This window comes from Onychomys torridus, chromosome 18 (genome assembly GCF_903995425.1).
Source record: "Onychomys torridus chromosome 18, mOncTor1.1, whole genome shotgun sequence".
Taxonomy (NCBI): domain Eukaryota; kingdom Metazoa; phylum Chordata; class Mammalia; order Rodentia; family Cricetidae; genus Onychomys; species Onychomys torridus.
In genome coordinates this window covers 13504849-13525641 of record NC_050460.1, presented here as the reverse complement: position 1 = coordinate 13525641, position 20793 = coordinate 13504849, and the positions used below count along the sequence as shown (strand labels likewise).

General features: G+C 37.1%; 1 protein-coding gene across 1 annotated transcript; it reads right to left on the bottom strand.

Moving 5' to 3' along the window:
* Window positions 1-1198: 1198 nt before the first annotated feature.
* Window positions 1199-20771, bottom strand: LOC118569351 (cysteine-rich secretory protein 1-like). Its single transcript, XM_036167116.1, has 7 exons — window positions 20700-20771; window positions 18223-18339; window positions 17038-17125; window positions 14520-14665; window positions 12894-12988; window positions 4508-4596; window positions 1199-1326 (listed from the first exon to the last, which is right to left on the bottom strand). The coding sequence occupies exons 1-7, from the start codon at window positions 20769-20771 to the stop codon at window positions 1199-1201; spliced, it is 735 nt and encodes a 244-aa protein (XP_036023009.1).
* Between the last annotated feature and the right edge of the window lie 22 nt (window positions 20772-20793).

Below are 20793 nucleotides of genomic sequence, written 5' to 3'. Positions count from 1 at the left end.
CCAGTATATGTGGATTTCTTTCATCAATTGCATATATGACATTGGACTCTAGGGTACATCAGAGTAATCACAGTACACAGAATGTCTGAAGGTTGGGATTATTCAGGTGTTCTAAGGTCCACTGAACTCAACAGTCTATGGGGGCATAGCAGATATATGATCTGGGCTAGGCCTGAGGGTTGGATATGCCAGGGTAGGATCAGGAATATTTATCAAACTGGACTTCACTATTACTTATTAATTGAAGTGTGGACTGATTAGTGCAAACTCTTGTGAAGGCTAAGAACCATAATGTAAATAAAAATTAAGAGCCGGGCAGTGTTGGCACACGCCTTTAATCCCAGCACTGGGGAGGCAGAGCCAGACAGATCTCTATGAGTTCCAGGCAAGTCTGAGCTACCAAGTGAGTTCCAGGAAAAAGGCACAAAGCTACACAGAGAAACCCTGTCTCAAAAAAACCAAAAAAAAAAAAAAAAATTAAGTAAATGGTATCATGAATATTGAAATAACATACTGGAGCAAACAGACTCTAAGTCAGCAATTCAAACAAATTCTAGGAGAGGATTAATATGCAAATAGTAAGATTTATTTAAAAATTTTCAAACAATCAAGGTCAACACAGTCACCTGGACTTGCAAATTCTGTTCATTACATTTCATTTTTAAAAGGTGCTTGAAAAACTCAACAACTAAAATGTAAATTGAAATTTAGAATTTGAACCACTAATTCTGGCACATGTGAAGAAGAGCAAATGGTGGGAATAAATCAAAGAAAGCTAATGGGGGTTTGTTTTCAGATACAGTGGCTAGATTGATCTAGGAAAGATGACTGACAGTTACAGTGGAAGTATATGCTGTTCCTTTACTGCATTGAGCTCTGGGAACCCGATTCTTATTTTCAGGACAAAGTTTCAGTGACCTTAGTCATAAAGACAGTGTATAACCTTGGTCTTGACTCTACTCCATAAATGTGTCACAGAATTCATAGGTCAAGATCCAAATATTTTATTGATTATGGTATTTTAGAATGTTTGGATGTAAATTAATTCTGCTAAATGGGACAATACAGAAGAAAGGAATGTTTACTGTTTGGAGTCATTTCAGTGTATCTATACCTCTAATTTTCTAGTGGAATGTGACAAGCCTAAGTAGAAGGGGTGGTCTTTCTTCACATGGCTCTGTTCATTTGTTCTGGAAATTTAATGAATTTTGCCTTCACAGTTACATGTAGCTTTGCACTCTTGTTTAACCATTGGATAGTCACATGTTAGTGAAGCCTTCAATTCTGCACAGTTAGAAAACTTATCTTCGTATTCACAACTATTCACTGAAAAAAAAACAAAGATATTCATTATTTTCTTATTATTTTCCTCTATTAACAGAGACAAAATAAAACATATGAATTGGGAGAAGGGGATTGAGCAAATGAATGGGTATACTTTAATCTAGAGCTTTATGACATGTCTTCGATATGAATTAATGTATTATTTCTTCACTCACAAAAGGCTTGAAAAAATTAACTTGAGTGATTCTTTGAGGAACTAAGCTATTAGAGGCTAGAAAGATGGCTTAGTGACTAAGAGCCCTTACTCTTCTGGCAGAGAACCTACTTTTGATTTTCAGAATCAAAATCATGGCTTAAGACCACCTGTAACTACAGTTCTATAGGACCCAATGCTCTATCCTGTCTTTCATGGTCACTGGGTTAACAAGTATGTGCATAAATACATACATACACACCAACATTTATAAACATAAAATAAAGATAAATATTAAAAAAGAACCCCACTATTTAAAATATTGGTCATTATGTAAGTACTTTCTAAAACTGATTATGGTTAATATTTAAACTCTATATTCTCAGAAAAACAAGTTTCATTGATATGTTGTATAGCTACTGTGCCTAGCAGCCAACCACTTTATGTAAAAATACTGACCATTAAATTGTTCCAGAATGTTCTATTGTCCATGATTGCCCTAGACTTTGATTCTGTTTTTCATACCAGAGGAGCTAATTTTGTGAAAACAGAGACTTGGAAAAGAAGGTAATGGAGAAATTTTTCTGATTATTAAATAATTACATTGAAATGTCCAGCATGACCACAAACTCAAGAAAACTCATTTGAAATTCATGACCCTACAGTCTTTGTCATTTCTTTGATGTATATCGACAGCTCATGAACCTCCAATTAGTTCACCCAGTCTCAGAGAATTGGAAATTCATAATTACCAAATAATTCAAAATATCTTGTTTATACCCTGTACTTTTGCTACCTTTTATTGAGAGAGAGTCTGATTTGTTGCCTAGGCTAAAATCCAGCCCATACAATCATATACCTTTGCTAATTCCACCTCCAGAGAAGCACCACTACAGGCATATGGCTAGTCCTCTTTCACTTTGTGTGGTGGGTCTCTGCAGGCTATCCAGCCAGCAGGGGAAAAATATGATCCATGAAGATATAAGAATGAAAGTCAGCCTGATTTTATGGTAACGGTGCTGGGCCAGGACTTCTAGATTCTGGCCAAGATCATTTTACATTAGCCATGTTTAAGTCCAACACAGTTTTTGGGGGAAAAAAAGTTTTCCAGTAACAATTAACTCAGTCCCAAGTACTCAGCAATTGAAGACATGTTTACATTGAGATTCTTTACAAAGTATATCTGGCTTCTTTCATAAGAATGGGTACTGTTGACTCAGAGATAGTGCCCAGGATTTAGGGTCTAGGGAGATGATTGAAGTAAACACATCTCCTGAGGGTGTTAGGATTGGCCAGGCCCTAAGTTGACATAGAAGTCACTTAGGCTGTTGTAAAGCACAAGTGACATCATTCAGAAGAACGGGTTTTGTGATCTAAAATCAATGCTGAAGATTTACAGATAGTGGGTCTAGGATAAGTAATACAAATACTGAGAGATACAATGGATCCTGTCTCATCAAGATGTAAAACCATGTAATTCCTGACATTCCAGAAAGAGCAGTTATGCATCTAATTCCACTGAAGAGATAAACTATGTGTTTAACTTTCCTGACTTCCCTGATGCTTATCTGTGTGCACAAAGCCTTTTTGCCCTTTACACCTTTCCATATACTTGTATATATTCATCAGTACTGAACAGGCACAGTTATCGAAAAAGTATTAGTATCTACCTCCTCTCTCTGCAATCCATTTTCATGCAGAGGTGGCGAAAGCCTTTAATCCTAGCATTTGGGAGGCAGAGAGTTGGATCTCTGTGAGTTCAAGGCCAGCCTGGTCTACAGAGGAAGATCCAGGACAGGCACCAAAACTATGTGGAGAAACCCTGTCTCAAAAAAAATAAATAAATAAAATTAAATTAAATCAAAACTAAAAACAGCCTAAACCACAAATAAGAAATTTTAAAAACTGCTAAAATAAAAATGAAGGTCTTTTCCTTTCTATTTCTGTTTAAAGTCTTTCAGTAGGCTGTTTGTTACTGCTAGGACAGACTCCTTTAAAGTCACATTCAGCAGAGCTGTGAATATTTGGCTCTCCCTTTTTTAGTTTATAATCTTAATATCATTAGTACTGTGAAATTTATTTATACAAATACACAATAAAGAACTCTGTAATTCACTGAAGAATGCACAATAATCACAGCAAATTGGCACAATAATTTTCTATATTAACCTTGATGTTATTTTTCATTTTTATAAATACCTTATTGCTGTCACAGTTCCTTTATGTAGCCTGGGCTAAACTGGAGTTTGATCAATATTCCAACTTGGGTTTGAACTCCTGATTCTCCTTCCTCTGTGCCCAGAATGTTGGGATTACATTTATTCTTTGTATTTATATTCATAATAATACTAAAAACAAGATACTATGACATTCATTTCACTTCCTTCCTGTGATGAAATCTCTCACACCTTTATTATGGAAGGAGATAACTAATTCACACAAGTTGTCCTCTAACCTCAACACACAATCAAACACAAAAGCCATAACACACATGCGTGTGTCTGTACATATACAGAGCGACACAAATACCCACTCACAAATAAATAAACATGTAACACAAAATCAAATGATGCTCTGGGGAGCTTAGGAATTTATTGTATTAAGCTCCTTGGTGGGCAAAGAATTGTAGTATATTCCTTCCTTATCTGGGCTGACCTGTGTACTGCTGTCTCAACCACTAAGATTTGTAGTGCTTTCTTTTCTCAAAATGTCAACCTTAAGATCTTACTGTTATTGAAGATGAGAAAATTCACTTGAAATTTATGTAATTATAGCCACAGGAATATTTCTGTAGATTCCAGTAGCAATAATACTAATATAGTTATAAGTATGCACTGATTTTAGATGTTTTCTTAAACAACATAAAGCATCCTGTTTTTCAATGCCAAAAGTACATACATCATAAACAAAGGAAAATTTGTAATTCCAAACATGATGTTAAGTACATTATTGTCTCTTGAAAATGAAGCCATGCTATTAAATCTTAAAATAGATTAGATATTATTATACTAATATGTTAATAAAACTTACTGCACAGTCCATCTTCACAGTGATCAGGACAAAGGGCACATGGTTGTCCTATTGTGTAAGGAATGTATTGTCTTTTTGCAAAATTACCACTGAAATTGAAATGCAAAAATCAAATACTTTTAATTTTTCCCTGTACACTCAAATATTTGCATATATCACATCTCTATATATTTCCATATGTATATGGATTCTTATTAAAAGCTTTAGTTATGCCATACAAATAAAACCTAACATGTCCCAAGAATACTCAGATACAGATGTGAAATAATAGGATATTTAATACATTCACTTTTTCCCTCAACTCTCATCTCAGAACCTGAGCAACTGAAATAGAGTAAATAAGAATCGAACTATTTAGAAATGTTTTAATGTTGGAACTGTGCCTGGGTCCCACCGCTGGATACAGGCCACGCCAGAAGGACCTGACCAACTTGGCCCCAGTTTCCTGCCAATCAGCAGGCCCTGAGGGAAGGCTTCCCTTTTCCAAGACTGCAGGCAGGCACTCCAGTCTCCACACCCTGCCCCCACTCCCATCTGCTGGAGACCCCAGCCACTTCCTGAGAATCAGAGAACAGACCCAAGCTTCCATCCTGCCCTGGAACTCCCATCTTGACCAGAGACCAGAGGAACTCCAATCTGGATGAGAGGAGCTCCCATCTGGACAAAATAAGGAGACCTCAGGGACTACCCGAGACTCAGATTACAGCACCCCAGCTCCTATCCGGCCAGCACTCTCATCTGGACCAGCGTTCCCATCTGGCCCAGAGCTTCCATATGGACCAGAGAGAGGCTCCCTAAATCTGTCAACTATCTCTGGACCAAGTACACTGACAAGACCAAGAACGAACACAAGAGGAGATGGGCAGACATCAAGGCAGAAGTACATACAACAAAATAAAGAGCAATACAGCATTACCAGAACCTTGCCCTTCTCCAACAGCTTGACCTGAACATCACGGAATGGAAGAAGAAAAAGAAGAAAACAACCTTATAAGTAACATCATGAAGAGGCTAGAGCCTTATATAGAAGAAATCAAAAATAAAGTAGAGGAACAGACAAACAAAAAATGGGAAGAACACTATAAAAAGGTAGAGGAAAGGACAATTAAAGCAGAAGAAAACAATAATTCCTTGAATGAAAACCATGAAAAATCAAGGGAGAAAATCTAAGACCTGAAGAGGGAAATAGAAACAATGGAGAAGACACTATCAGAAGGAATGTTGGAAATAGAAAATCTGAGTAAACAAACAGGAACTTCAGAGGCAAGTATAACCAACAGAATGCAAGAGATGGAAGAGAGGATCTCTGGTGTTGAAGATAAGGTAGAAGAAATAGATTCATCAGTCAAAGAAAACACTAAAACCAACAAAGTCATGACCCAAAATGTCCAAGAAATTTGGGGCACCATGAAAAGACAAAACCTACAAATAATAGGCATAGAGGAAGGAGAAGAATACCAACTCAAAGGCACAGAAAATATATTTAACAAGATCATAGAAGAAAACTTTCCCACCTTACAGAACGAAATGCCTGTGGAGATACAAGAAGCCTATAGAACACCAAACAGACTAGACCCCCAAAATAAGTCCCCTCGCCACATAATAATTAAACAACTAAACATACAGAATAAAGAAAGAATATTAAGGACAGCAAAGGAAAAAGGCCAAGTGACTAATAAAGGCAAACCCATCAGAATAACACCCAGTTTCTCGATGGAGACTTTGAAAGCCAGAAGGACCTGGATAGATATAATGCAGACACTAAGAGACCATGGATGCCAGCCTAGACTAATATACCCAGCAAAACTTTCAATCATCATAGATGGAGTGAACAAGACCTTCCAAGACAAAACCAGATTTAAAAAATACTTATCCACAAACCCAGCCCTACAGAAAGCACTAGAAGGAAAATTCCAACCTAAGGAAGGCAGATACACCCATGAAAACACAGGCAATAGATAACACCACACCAGTAAACCCCAAAGAATAGAAGTACACACACACTACCACCAAAAAATAAAAATAACAACAGGAGCGAACAATCACTGGTCATTAATATCCCTTAATATCAACGCACTTAATTCACCTATAACAAGACACAGACTAACAGAATGGATATGAAAACAGGACCTATCTTTCTGCTGCACACAAGAAACACACCTCAAATTCAAAGACAGACACTACCTAAGAATAAAAGGCTGGGAAAAGACTTTCCAATCAAATGGTCTTAAGAAGCAAATTGTTGTAGCCATCCTAATATCCAGCAAAATAGACTTCAAACTAACATCAATCATAAGAAATGATGAAGGACATTACATACTCATCACAGGAAAAATCCACCAAGATGAAGTTTCAATTCTGAAGATTTATGCCCCAAACACAAGGGCACCCACATATGTAAAAGAAACATTACTAAAGTTTAAATCACATATAAAACCCCACACACTAATAGTGGGAGACTTCAACACCCCACTTTCACCTCTGGACAGATTGGCCAAATTGAAACTTAACAGGGAAATAATGGACTTAACCAATGTTATGGCTCAAATGGACTTAATCAATATCTACAGAACATTCCACCCGAACAAAAAACAATATACCTTCTTCACAGCACCCCATGGAACCTTCTCTCAAATCGACCACATACTTGGCCACAAAACAAATTTCAATAGATACACAACAATTGGAATAACCTCCTGTGATCTGTCGCACTACCATGGTTTAAAGTTAGATTTCAACAACAGAAAAAACTACAGAAATCCTACAATCTCATGGAAACTGAATAATGCTCAACTGAATCACCAATGGGTTAAGGAAGAAATAAAGAAAGAAATGAAAGACTTCCTAGAGATCAATGAAAATGAATACACCACATACCCAAACTCATGGAACACTAAGAAAGCAGTGCTAAGAGGGAAATTCATAGCACTGAATGTCAACATAAAGAAGTTGGAAAAATCTCACACTAGAGACATAACAGCACACCTGAAAGCTCTAGAAAAAGAAGATGCAAAGTATCAAAGGAAGAACAGACACCAGGAAATTATCAAATTGAGAGCTGAAATCAATAAAATAGAAATGAAGAGAACAATACAAAAAATTAATGAAACAAAGAGTTGGTTCTTTGACAAGATCAACAAGATAGGCAAGCCCTTATCCAAAGTAACAAAAAGACAGAGAGAGAGCATCTAAATTAACTAAATCAGAAATGAAAAGGGTGGCATAACAACAGACAATGAGGAAATCCAGAGAATCATAAGGTCATACTTCAGAAACTTCTATTCCACAAAACTGGAAAATCTAAAAGAAATGGATAATTTTCTGGCTAGGTACCACATACCTAAGTTAAATCAAGACCAGATAAACCATTCAAATAGTCCAATAACCCCTAAGGAAATAGAATCAGTCATTAAAAGTCTCCCAACCGAAAAAAGCTCAGGACCTGATGGTTTCAATGCAGAATTCTACCAGATCTTCAAAGAAGACTTCATACCAATACTCTTTAAATTGTTCCGCACAATAGAAGCAGAAGGTATATTACCAAACTCCTTCTATGAGGCTACAATTACCCTGATTCCTAAACCAAAGATGCAACAAAGAAAGAGAACTACGGACCAATTTCCCTCATGAATATTGATGCAAAAATACTCAATAAAATTCCCGCAAACAGACTCCAAGAACACATCAAAACAATTATCCACCATGATCAAGTAGGTTTCATCCCAGGGATGCAAGGGTGGTTCAACATACAAAAGTCCGTCAATGTAATACACCATATAAACAAACTCAAAGAAAAAAACCACATGATCATCTCACTAGATGCAGAAAAAGCATTTGACAAAATGCAACACCCCTTCATGATAAAAGTCTTGGAGCGATCAGGAATACAGGGAACACACCTAAACATAAGAAAGTCAATCTACAGCAAGCCAACAGCCAACATCAAATTAAATGGAGAGAAACTCAAAGCAATACCACTAAAATCAGGAACAAGGCAAGGCTGTCCTGTCTCCCCCTACTTATTCAATATAGTACTTGAACTTCTAGCCAGAGCTATAAGACAACGTAAAGAGATTAAGGGGATACAAATTGGAAAGGAAGAAGTCAAGCTCTCCCTATTTGCAGATGACATGTTAGTATACATGAGTGACCCCAAAAATTCAACGAAGGAACTGATAAAGCTAATAAAAACCTTCAGCAACATTGCAGGATAAAAGATCAACTCAAAAAATTCAGCAGCCCTCCTATATACAATAGACAAACAGGCTGAGAAGGAAATCAGAGATACATCACCCTTTACAGTAGCCACAAATGATATAAATTACCTTGGCGTTACTCTAACTAAGCATGTGAAGGACCTATATGACAAGAACTTTAAGTCCCTGAAAAAAGAAATTAAAGAAGATGTCAGAAAATGGAAAGACCTCCCATGCTCATGGATAGGCAGGATTAACATAGTAAAAATGGTGATGTTACCAAAAGCAATCTACAGATTTAACGCAATCCCCATCAAATAACCAACACAATTCTTCACAGACTTGGAAAGAATAATACTCAACTTCATTTGGAAAAACAAAAAACCCAGTATAGCCAAAAGAATCTGGTACAATAAAACAACCTCTGGTGGCCTCACAATCCCTGACCTCAAGCTCTAATATAGAACTACAGTAATAAAAACAGTTTGTTACTGGCATAAAATCTGACATGTAGACCAATGGAATCAAATTGAAGACCCTGACATTAACCCGCACACCTATGAACATATAATTTTTGACAAAGAAGCCTAAAATATACAATGGAAAAAAGAATGCATCTTCAACAAATGGTGCTGGCATAACTGGATGTCAATGTGTAGAAGGCTGCAAATAGATCCATATCTGTCACCATGCACAAAACTTAAATCCAATTGGATCAAAGACCTCAACATAAATCCAGCTACTCTGAACCTGATAGAAGAGAAAGTAGGAAGTACTCTTGAACGCATTGGCACTGGAGATTGCTTTCTAAATATAACACCAGTAGCACAGACTCTGAAAGAAACAATCAATCAATGGGACCTGTTGAAACTGAGAAGCTTTTGTAGAGCAAAGGACATGGTCAACAAGACAAAGTGACAGCCTACAGAATGGAAAAAGGTCTTCCCCAACCCCACATCTGACAGAGGGCTGATATCCAGAATATATAAAGAACTCAAGAAATTAGACATCAAAATGCCCAACAGTTCAATTGAGAAATGGGCTATAGAACTAAACAGAGAATTCTCCACAGAGGAAGTTCAAATGGCTGAAAGACATTTAAGGAAGTGCTCAACATCCCTAATTATCTGGGAAATGCAAATCAAAATGACTCTGAGATACCACCTTACATCTGTCAGAATGGCTAAGATCAAAAACACTGAAGACAGCTTATGCTGGAGAGGATGTGGAGCAAGAGGAACTTTCCTCCACTGCTGGTGGGAATGCAAGCTTGTACAGCCACTTTGGAAATCAATATGGCGCTTCCTTAGAAAATTGGGAATACATCTCCCCCAAGACCCAGCTGTAGCACTCTTGGGCATATACCACAAAGGCATTTGCTCAGCTATGTTCATATCTGCATTGTTTGCAATAGCCAGAACCTGGAAACAACCTATATGCCCTTCAACTGAAGAATGGATAAAGAAAATATGGTATATATACACAATGGAGTACTACTCAGCAGAGAAAAACAATGACATCATGAGGTTTGCAGGCAAATAATTGGATCTAGAAAAAAAAATCATCCTGAGTGAGGTAACCCAGACTCAGAAGGACAAACATGGTATATACTCACTCATAGGAGGATACTAGATGTAAAACAAAGATGACTAGACTGCTACACAACTCCAGGGAGGCTATCTAGAAAACGGGACCCTAGGAAAGACCCAAGGATCACCCAATGACAGAGAAATAGATGAGATATACATGAACAACCTTGATGACAGTGGGAGTAATGAAGGGCAAGATTTGAGGGAAAGAAAGCTTAGGGGAGCAGGAGATCCCAGCTGGATAAAGAACAGAAAGGGAGAGCAAGGAAAAACAGACCATGATAAATGAAGACCACATGAGAACAGGAAGAAGCAAAGTGCTAGAGAGGTCCCCAGAAATCCACAATGATATATCCTCTGTAGACTGCTGGCAATGGTCGAGAGAAAGCCTGATCTGACCTAGTCTGGTGATCACATGACTAAACACCCTAACAGTCGTCTTGGAACTCTCATCCAATAACTGATGGAAGTGGATGCAGAGATCCTCAGCCAGGCCCCAGGTGGAGCTCCAGGTTTCCAACTGTGGAGAAAGAGGAGGGTCTGCAAGAGCATGAATTGTTGAATCTAAGATTGGAAAAAGCACAGGGACAAATAGCCAAACGAATGGAAGCACATGAATTATGAACCAAAGGCTGTGGAGCCTCCAGCTGGATCAGGCCCTCTGGATAAATGAGACAATTGAATAGCTTGATCTGCTTGGGAGGCACCCAGTCTGTGGGACCAGGATCTGTCCTTAGAGCATGAGCTTGCTGTTTGAAACAGGAAATACATAGGACAAGAATTCTGCTTAGCTTAAAATATATTTCCTATAGAGAAAGTTAGATACAAGAAAATGCTGTGATTCCTTTAGTGTAAATGAGGTACCGAAGATGTACTGAGTTTCAGGTATTTAGTGTAAAATAGTGAAAGTCCTAATGCTTAGGAATGTTTGGGATTTTCTCATGGTAGCATGTGTGTTTGAGACTCCTATGCTTATCAAAATGAGAATATTAATGGGAAAAACACTTTACATAAACTATCTGAAGGGTGCAGTACTCTGAAAGTGCCAAGTTTCCTCCATGAAGAAAACTGATCCTTTCTTAACACCATTAGATTACCCATAGCTCCTTATCCAGGGTAATATAGCCTTTTATTATCACCCTTGGTTGCCTCCTTGAAATGGAAGATAAGAGCCTATTGTTAAAAACATCACCAACTTCAGACACATGAATTGGAGAAATTAAACTGGAATTGACCTGGAAACCTCCTTCCTGCGGATTAGCTTTCATAGTATTAGAAGATGCTATGTAAGCTGCCAAGGGAGAAAATAACCAATGGTTTTATCTTTCTGCAAGACTGTAACAATGAGTATCCTGCTTGCTATTTTCCCAAGCTTAATTTCTGTTGCTTTATTTATGCATGTGAACACCTACACAGCCAAAAAGATCAAACGAGGCCCTTAGTCCTAAAGTTAAAAATAGATATGACCCACCTGATGTGGTTGTTGGCTATTAAACTTGGATTCTCTGAAAAAACAGCAAAAATTCTACACCACTAAGTCATCTCTATAGCCCTATGTTGCTACCTTATACCTATAAGAATTCACTAAGTCTTAAACTTCAAAGGCTCTTTGAGAGGTCCTTAATATATTTCAAATTGTTAAGAAAGCTAAAATCTTAACACTTTTTCCTTAGAATTTATTTTTCAAATTCTGAAAAACTCATTTATTATATCTTTATTGTAAAGCCAGAAATTCACTTCCCTTCTATGCTGTGTTTGAACTCTTTAAAAAATTCCCGTGAAAAAATGAATATATATTCATAATCTGAATGTTAACTGATTTTGTCTTTAAAAATACTTTAATTGCATCTGCATGTATGTTTGTCCATGTTAGGCTTTGTGCATGTAATAACAAAGCTAAGAGCATGAATTTGTGAGGAAATGTGGGATAGGAAGATTTCGAGTAGAAGTAAGTGTGGAAATGATAGAAATATAGTACTCCTATATGAAATTCACAAAAAATAAAACAAACTATCTTTTGGAATTTTGAGACAACTGTTCTCTGTGTTGTCCTGGCTGGCCTGAAACTCACAAAGATTGCCTGACTCTGCCTCTCAAGTCCTTGGATTAAAGGTGTGAACTACTACTGCATTTCAACAATTAAATTTTAAATAAACATATACAATAATCTATCAGGAGTAGGATCAATTAATTAGAAGCCCCACAATCACTAACCTGTGTCACTCATTCATGTTCACTCCTGGTCTACTATTAAAAGTTTGCTTTGTAGCCTAAACATAGCATGAACTGACAATATGAATTCACAGTCTTTATACCTGGGTCTTCATGAGGTCACCATTAGTCCAGAAAACAGCAATGGAGGAGGGAAGAGAAACCATTTTTAAAGATAAGGAAAATGCTTCCTAGGGTGATTTGGAACTGATGAGATGGACATTTCAAAGATTTAATTAAATAAGTTTCAACTCTAGGAAATATTTTTAAGTCTTTATTTACCTCTCCATGTACAAAATATATCTTTAATTTGGTTTTATACTATGATAATTTTAAAATGTCAAATTGCATTGCACATTGCTGAAAATGAACTTTGAAGTGGATACTTACGGAGGACAATAGTGACAAACATATATGAATTGCAATAATTGGTGAGAACACTTAGCAACTCCACATGCAACTTGGAAAGATGAATTCCAAACAACCTATACACCCAGAGATGAAGACAAGGCACAGGTCATATAGGAAAATAATGCAGAAAAACAAATACAAAATTAAAAACACCACTGGTATTCTTTGTTTCTATAAACCTTATAGATATATTTAAGTGATTGAATCAAACTACAGATGTTAGAACATCCCTAAGGAGCTACTCTTGGTCAGCTAGTCTGAAAAACTTTCAGGAAGCACTCAGAGGAGTTTATGATGGCTGAGAGTGGCTTCATCCCCAACTCTGAGAAGCTTTTCTTCTTCTTTGTCATCTTTGACAGTTTCCATGATGATGAGGATACAGAAGGCTGGGATGAGGCCAAAGAGCTTTGAGTCAAAATGAAAGGCATCAAAGAATCTACAGACACCAGGAGGACCCTGGTGTGAGGTATAACTTATCTGACACCACTTGCAGCCCTATAGGCATGTGACCATAAGCAGCTAGAGGGTAACCTGGATATTAGGTCAATTCCTGGTCAGACATCAAACTGACCAAGATGTTGCTGGTGAGTACTCTGAAGTGCCTTTGCAAAAACAAGTGCCCTATGTCCTTGAAAGATGAACCAGAACTTCCTCCCAGTATCACAGAAGAGATTTTTCAGTTTGATACTCTAAGCTTTGATCATGAGTATCTTTTTTTCTGTGTGGGCAGGGATCATGAGTGGCTGAAAGTCTTGACGGTTCAGCTTGATGGAAGGCTGACACTCAGCATATTTCCTAGAAGTTGTATGTGGTAGATGCTTCTGTGTGGAGTTCTGGCCTTGGACATCCTGGTTCTTTCCTAAAATTGTGTTTCAGCTCAAGTCTCTCAGCCTGCAGGATCTGATCAGGTCAGGGATTGTGAGTTGCCCCATGCCTGTACCACAACTGGATCTTTTCTTTACCCAGCCAAGAAGGATCCCCATATCACCTACTTCCTAGGTTTGGAAGGCCATCTTTGATAGTGGACAGGATGAGCCACAATCTTATAATTCTTGCTAAATGAGTCATTTTTTTTTTTATAGGAAAGAGCCCAAGGCCCTGGCCTTTAGTTCCAGAAGGAAGGTAGCTGTCAGTGTTTCTGGTAATAAAAGTCCAGAGGATACCTTTCCCCTTTTCACTCAGGAGCCATACAGAACAGATGTACAGTCCTGTTAAAGTCTGGGGAGGTGCCTTAGAATATAGGCCATTACCCCTGCTTGGGTACTTAAGCCAAGAAGTTATGGTTAGAAAAAAAATCAAGTATGTTCCCTTACAAAGATTAGATAAGCCATTGAAAGATGGCAGCTCAAATAGCCAATGAGTGTCAAACCAATGTACAACCAACCACTCAAGATCATCCCCAAGGTGTACAGTTTCTATATACTTGCTGAAATTGGGAGAATGTGATAGGATGGCAGGAAGTTCAAAGCCAGTCTGAGCAACATAGGGAGACCATGTATCAAAAAGAAAATAAAAACTCTCTGCCCTGAAATTCTTTATTTAAATCAGTCAAGTAATTAAAAATATTTCCTTGCCTAGCACTAACAGAGAGAGTATTTTTCTTACCTGAGTATAATGTCCAACCAATGCATCAGATGGATTTGGGCCTGAACCAAACTTGAAATCTTTGGCTTCATTAAACCAGCTTTGGATTGCACGAGACCATGATGCTGGATAACTTGCCATGAAGATATTCTCACCACATCTTATGTCTGAGGAAAAAATAGACCACTCACAAAGACAGCAATAAAGAAAAAAAGAAGAACTCACATACACACACACACACACACACACACACACACACACACACACACACACACATGTGCACAGTATCCCTGCTTTTTAAAGACATTGCTCACAGTTCCTTTTGAATATTTTATAAGAAACATGATTCAGATCTGATGAACCTTTAGCTGAACAGTAGCCATAGGTATTCAACATGTGTGTGCTAAACACCATGAGCACTAAGTAGATAGAGAAGTCTTTTCTTCAGTTCTCCTCAAACTCATTCTTCTACACATTAAATTCTTCACACCTGTGTGTACATGTGTATGTGTTGTGTGCATGCCTGTGCCTTATGTGTACCAAATGTGGATTTGCAGTCTTAAAGAAGACCAAGATTAACTCCTTTCACTTCTCTCCTGTGTAGCTAGAGATTTTTTTTTATAACAATTGTACATATTTAGGATTATTGTTCTGGGTGAGCCTTTTCACTGTCATTCTTTAAAAACTACAAGTACAAAGCAAACAAAACAGAAGGGATTATATTTTCAAAGTATATGTCATCTGTGGTGATATTTTATTTGTGCTCTAATAAATAAAGCTAGCCTGAAGCTCAAGGGAAAAGCTACCCACTATGTTAAGCATAGAGGCTAGGCAGTGGTAGCCCATGCCTTTAATCCTAGCATTTGGGAGGCAGAGAGTCATCCTGATCACTGTGAGTTCAAGGCCACACTGGGAACAGAGCTTGGCATTGTGGCACACGCCTTTAAACCCAGTGCTAGTTAACCATAGAGGACTGGAGGTTTAAGCAGACAGATAGGAAGTGATAGAACTGAGTGGTAAGAGGAAGTGATGTAATTAGGTGGAGAGAAGAAGTAAGATGATAGGGCTTAGAAAGATATTTAGGCATGAGTGTACAGGAAGTAGCTCTCTCTTTGGCTGAGGATTTCCTAGAAGTAAGACATGGCTGGATTGCTCTCTGATCTTTCAGCTTTCACTCCATATTTTATCAATAAGACCATTTAGCAATTCATGTTACAGTCATGTCTTAACTAGAACATTAAAACTTCATGGGGCAGATTTCTTCAAAGAATGGGAAAAAAGCATCTTTTAATCCCCCAAAATAGCTTACTATTTTTTATCAAGCTCTGTAAATAAAAAATTACTTTAAACTTTAACTGAATATTGTGGCCTTTTAAATTAACTTTTAGTTATTATGTTACTAAATTAGAAATGTCTAAGAAGTAAAACCTTTAAAAGAGATTATTGATTTATTAGGTTTAATTTGGGCCAAAGGTGATCATTTTTAGTGTTTTACGAAATATATTATCTCATGGTCTATTTATTAATTTTGTTATCATTTTTACACTTCCTTATGTAAATATTGTTTCATAGATTATTTTTAGTTTAACATAATATGTTCTTTCATGCATTCATAAGTTGATATCAAAAAATGAAGGAAGAGCTGGGTGCACACACATTGGTGGAATATGCACAAAATCCCAGTACTTAGGAAGCTAAGGTTGGAAGATCAGAAATTTGAAGATATGCTGGGATATACAGTGAGACCTGTCTTCTCCCCACCAAAAATAATAAAGTAAATAGTAAATGTAAATACCAAGATATTTGATATTTCTTGAGAAAAAATGAAGAATTTGTTGATAAAATTAAATATATTTTTATAATTAAAAAGATAGCTTGGAAACACAAAAAGCCACATCATTAATAACTGGGTTAAAGACAGAAATTCTAATGTCAGAGTGCTGGACAAATGACTGAACATGTAGGAGTATACCTTGCTATTTCAGCAGACTTGAATCCATCTCCTAACATCCATACAGTGTAGCTTACCACCACCTGTGACAACAACACTGTAACAGCCACCTGTAACCTATAAGCTACAAAGAGTCTAGTGCCTCCTTCTGGCCTGTAGAAGCATTCTTACATACATGCACACATAAATACACAGAGACACACATACACATAATTAAAACCTTAATAGGATAAAATAAAGAAGAAATTCTAATTTCAAATGTTCTTTATAAGCCATAATTAGTAATGATTTTCATCCAGACATCAGTTTCTAATCTTCAAAGCACAGAAGGAGACACTTCAATTGTAAACTGTTTTCTAGGCACAAAACTGGCCTCAGGAAAGACAGTTTGTGTCAAATATAAAACATCCAATAAGCACAAACTGGAGAGTTTCAGAGCTATCTCAGCCCCAGAGATATTTAACTTTTTTTAAAAAAGGCATTATCAGAAAGGGTGTTCATTTACAACATTTTGTTAGCACACTATGAGAAAATGGGTTTTCCTGTGTGACTCTCCATTCATTTGTAAGTGACTTTTAGTTTACATACTGGTGGTCCTGGAATCTGCAGGACTGTGGTGGTAAGAGCATTGGCTTGCCCACCTCTGTGCATTCACTCGGGCATCATTGCTCCATTGCTAAAGAGGAAAAAAAAGAAGATAGCCATGGGATAACTCAACCTCAGAGTCACATGATCTTTGCACACAGGCTGATATCACTGCAAAATTTCTGTAGGCACCTTCTGATTTTCATCATAATCAATATATAATATAGTATATGTATAAATTTTTATGTTACCATGTATATTATCAGATTTCTTGCTGACATTTATAAATAAGTTTATTTTTGCATGTTTTCCTGCCCCCATCTTCCTGATCCTGCCCACCATCCCATGCATGCCCTTTCACCCACATCCTCCATTTGATGTCACACATGTTCTATTTTCTTCCACTTCCCATGCCTTCTATAGTACTTCTTAGTACCCAACAGTTATCTTTTTAGTAGTTTCATAACCTATGTCCAAAGATACTCCCTTTTATCTATGGACTGTCCTGTACTAAATAAATATAAGTAGTCTCTCCTCCCAAGGCCACAAAAAAAATACTAAAACCTTTAATGGTCTAATGACTTACTGAAATCAAAACAGAAATCATTAAAGACTGAGTAATTGCTGTAGAGCAAGTATCACTAACCATGTTGAAAAACTAAGACTATTTTTACAGCTGAAAGAAGTTGCCTCATAAATCCTAGCTTCATTTTTTACCTCATTAAAAAAATTTAAGAGACACATGGACTTGGGATCAGGATCCAGAGAGCAGACTATTTAGATGAAAGATCAAAATGTTCTGACCTTAGGAAAAAAGAGTGAGCCAAAATAACATAGTGGCTTTTCACTGGAGACCAAACTCAAAAGATTTGATTTTAGTTCAGTCACTATAATTGATACAGCTTCATAATACCAATGAGTCACTGTTATAAAAGAAATTTAATGAATTCTACTCTGACCATTGCACAACTAAACATAGTAGAGAAGTAGAGAAACAACTCAGGCTCTGCATGCCATAGTATATGGACACACACCCATGCACATGCACATAAACAAAACAATGAGTACTTTTTTAAAGAGAAGCTAGAATAGAGGCAGACCCTCTTAGAGCACACAGCAGAAGCCAGATGCTATCCACAGGCTCCAAACACAGCTCTCCAAATGCACTGTCCTGTTGTGAGCCCTCACCATCTTTAGTAAGTCACTACCAGGGGGAGAAACCATTCTTCTCAGTTGGTTGTGCTTGTTTACAATCTCTTCTTGGACTGACACTCTAGTGGTGGTCAGATCCTCAAAATTCATATTCTGAGTGGAAATAAAATTAAAGTCATGTTAGTGTATGTTAAGGTTGCATAGAAAAGTGAATAAGTTGTCTAAGGTGATTGAACATCATTTTTAAAGTGTCAGGACAATGTTAGTCATTAAGTCTTGATAAAAAAATTAAGAAAATCTATGACTTTTCACTAGAAACACTTTAAATATAAATTTTGAGAATAAAATGACTTTATGCCATATCAAAGTAAAAACTCTTCTGAGGCTATAAATGTCAATTTTGATTTAAGAGAGATTTAAGTCATTCACACACAATTAGGCCGTAGCAAGGGAGTATTAAGGATGAAGACAAATAATTTACTATAGACCTTAAGAGGCAATAGCCATCTGACCAGGAGCTTGAAAGCTTGTGTGATAATGCGTAGGCCCTTAGCCAATACATGTGTGCATTTGAGAATTTTATATGGAACAGGGTTTTGTGATCACTCAAAAGACAGGTTTATCTAATAGAACATCCAAGTCAATTTGGAGACAATGGGTTCTTGAAAATAGTTGAGCATTATTGATTTTACATTTCACTGGACTGCAATAAGCCTGTTAAGTTCTCTCAGATGCTGTTATTTAATTTTACATTTTTTGCATATGTGTGGGACAGGTGGATGTAGTGATATTACGTGAGTTGGCAAAGATATAAGAGCCACTTGCTGATACAAACATACCCGAAAATGCGCTGTCTTATAGTGTAGTCAAGATGTTACAACATAACTATTGATGGACTGACCCTCACATACATTTTATCTCAGTGTTGGGCTCAGTTGTTTCTCCTTCCTGCAGTCTTACTTCCCTGAAGTCTCTGCAGACATTGCACTCATGGATCTAGTCACACTGCATTGCCAGTGGGTGTGACTTGTTCATCTCTCTTAATGTCTTATGTTCTGATGGCACTAATGAAAGCCTTGTGCCAAGAGCTCTCTCACAGCTACTGATATCTAAAGCAGAAAGGATGTACACGTTAAAGTCATTGCTTGAAAATTCTCCCATTTTATTTTAATGTAAAGTAACAATATCCCCAGATATTTATTTATTAAGGGAATGGTATCTTTTTCTAAAACATTTTTTAAATGAAGTGTATATGTTTGAGTTGAATATGGGTTTGTTTTGATGAGTGCAGTGCCAGTAGAAGCCTTAAGAGAGTATCATATTCCCTGGAGTGTGAGTTTCATGTGGATGTAAGCCACCTGAGGTGGACTCTAGAAACCAAAAGGTCCTCTTCAAGTGCAATAAATGCTCTTATTCACCAAGCCATCTCTCCAACCCCTCACCCCCAGATGTTTCCTTTTAAGCTGAAAACACTACCTAAAGATGTTTTATTTCTAGAGACAATATATTTGGCTTCTGAGAAAGCCATTATTATTTTTTGCTTGTTATGCAACCTTCTGTGGTGGCTAAAAATTTCATGAAACAATACATGACCTTACATTTCCTTTACAGGAAGTTGTACAGATTTAAAGTTAATCATACTAGAAACACTGAAATGTGAGTATAAGATGTTAAAGCATTTGTTTTGGATAGAAAGGTGCCCTAACAATTACAACACCACAAAGAAAAACCACGAGAAACAACAATAAGTAACACCGAGAGATGAATCAGTTCTCCATGGTAACTCTCAAAGAAGCCTTCATTCATAAAACAAGGCTTGAATGTCTCTGCTATTAGATCTTGAAAATTTATAAAGAAGTATCAATAGACCAAAGTGAGGAGAGAGGGGGAAGGGATGAAGGGAAAGAGAATAGATGGTTCAAAAGTTCTGTAAAATACAATCAATTTAACAAGGAAACAGGGAATGCAAACAACTTGAGATAACACCTAGATAATAATCTCCAGGTTATTAATTTGATTATGTTAACAAAAGACATATAACTTACATTCCAAAACAGGTTTACCAGTTATTGGCACTCGCAACTCTTGAGGAATTCTATTAGTCTTCAATGCAGAAGCCAAAAGATGAGAATGAAGTCTACAGCAATCCCCAATGCTTCTAATTTTTCGTAGCTTTCTAACTAAGGGGAGAGTATTTTTCTGGTACTACACATTCCATCATTAAAAAAGGTGACTGAGCCTCATCTGGGATTGTCTAAGCATAAGAACATATTATAAATAACAATTTGTCTCATGAACATACTTATTGTTTGCATAGTAGATAAACTTAACCACTTGTGTGTGTGTGTGTGTGTGTGTGTGTGTGTGTGTGTGTGTGTGTGTGTGTATTGCTAAGGATCAAATTGACTTACTCCACACTCTGGCCTTCCAGAGTTTTGAAGAGTGATCTGATAGCTCCCTAGCCTTTATGGTTACCTAGGTTTTTCTGATAAGATACTAAACCTTACCCATACCTCATAGTATTCTCGAAGAACGGATGGGGGTAACACAGCAGCAAGGAACAACAACAGTGGGAATAATATCATGTCTAGAAAACAAGGAAGAGAA

Bases quoted from the DNA above. Each gene is read 5' to 3' on its own strand.
- LOC118569351 (XM_036167116.1), bottom strand. From the start codon at position 20,771: ATGATATTATTCCCACTGTTGTTGTTCCTTGCTGCTGTGTTACCCCCA. The intron at 17,126-18,222 runs GTGAGGGCTCAC...TTTCCTCTTTAG, and splicing joins GTAGTGACTTACTAAAGATG to CAATGGAGCAATGATGCCCG. The intron at 4,597-12,893 runs GTAAGTATCCAC...TTTCAATTTCAG, and splicing joins GTTTGTCACTATTGTCCTCC to TGGTAATTTTGCAAAAAGAC.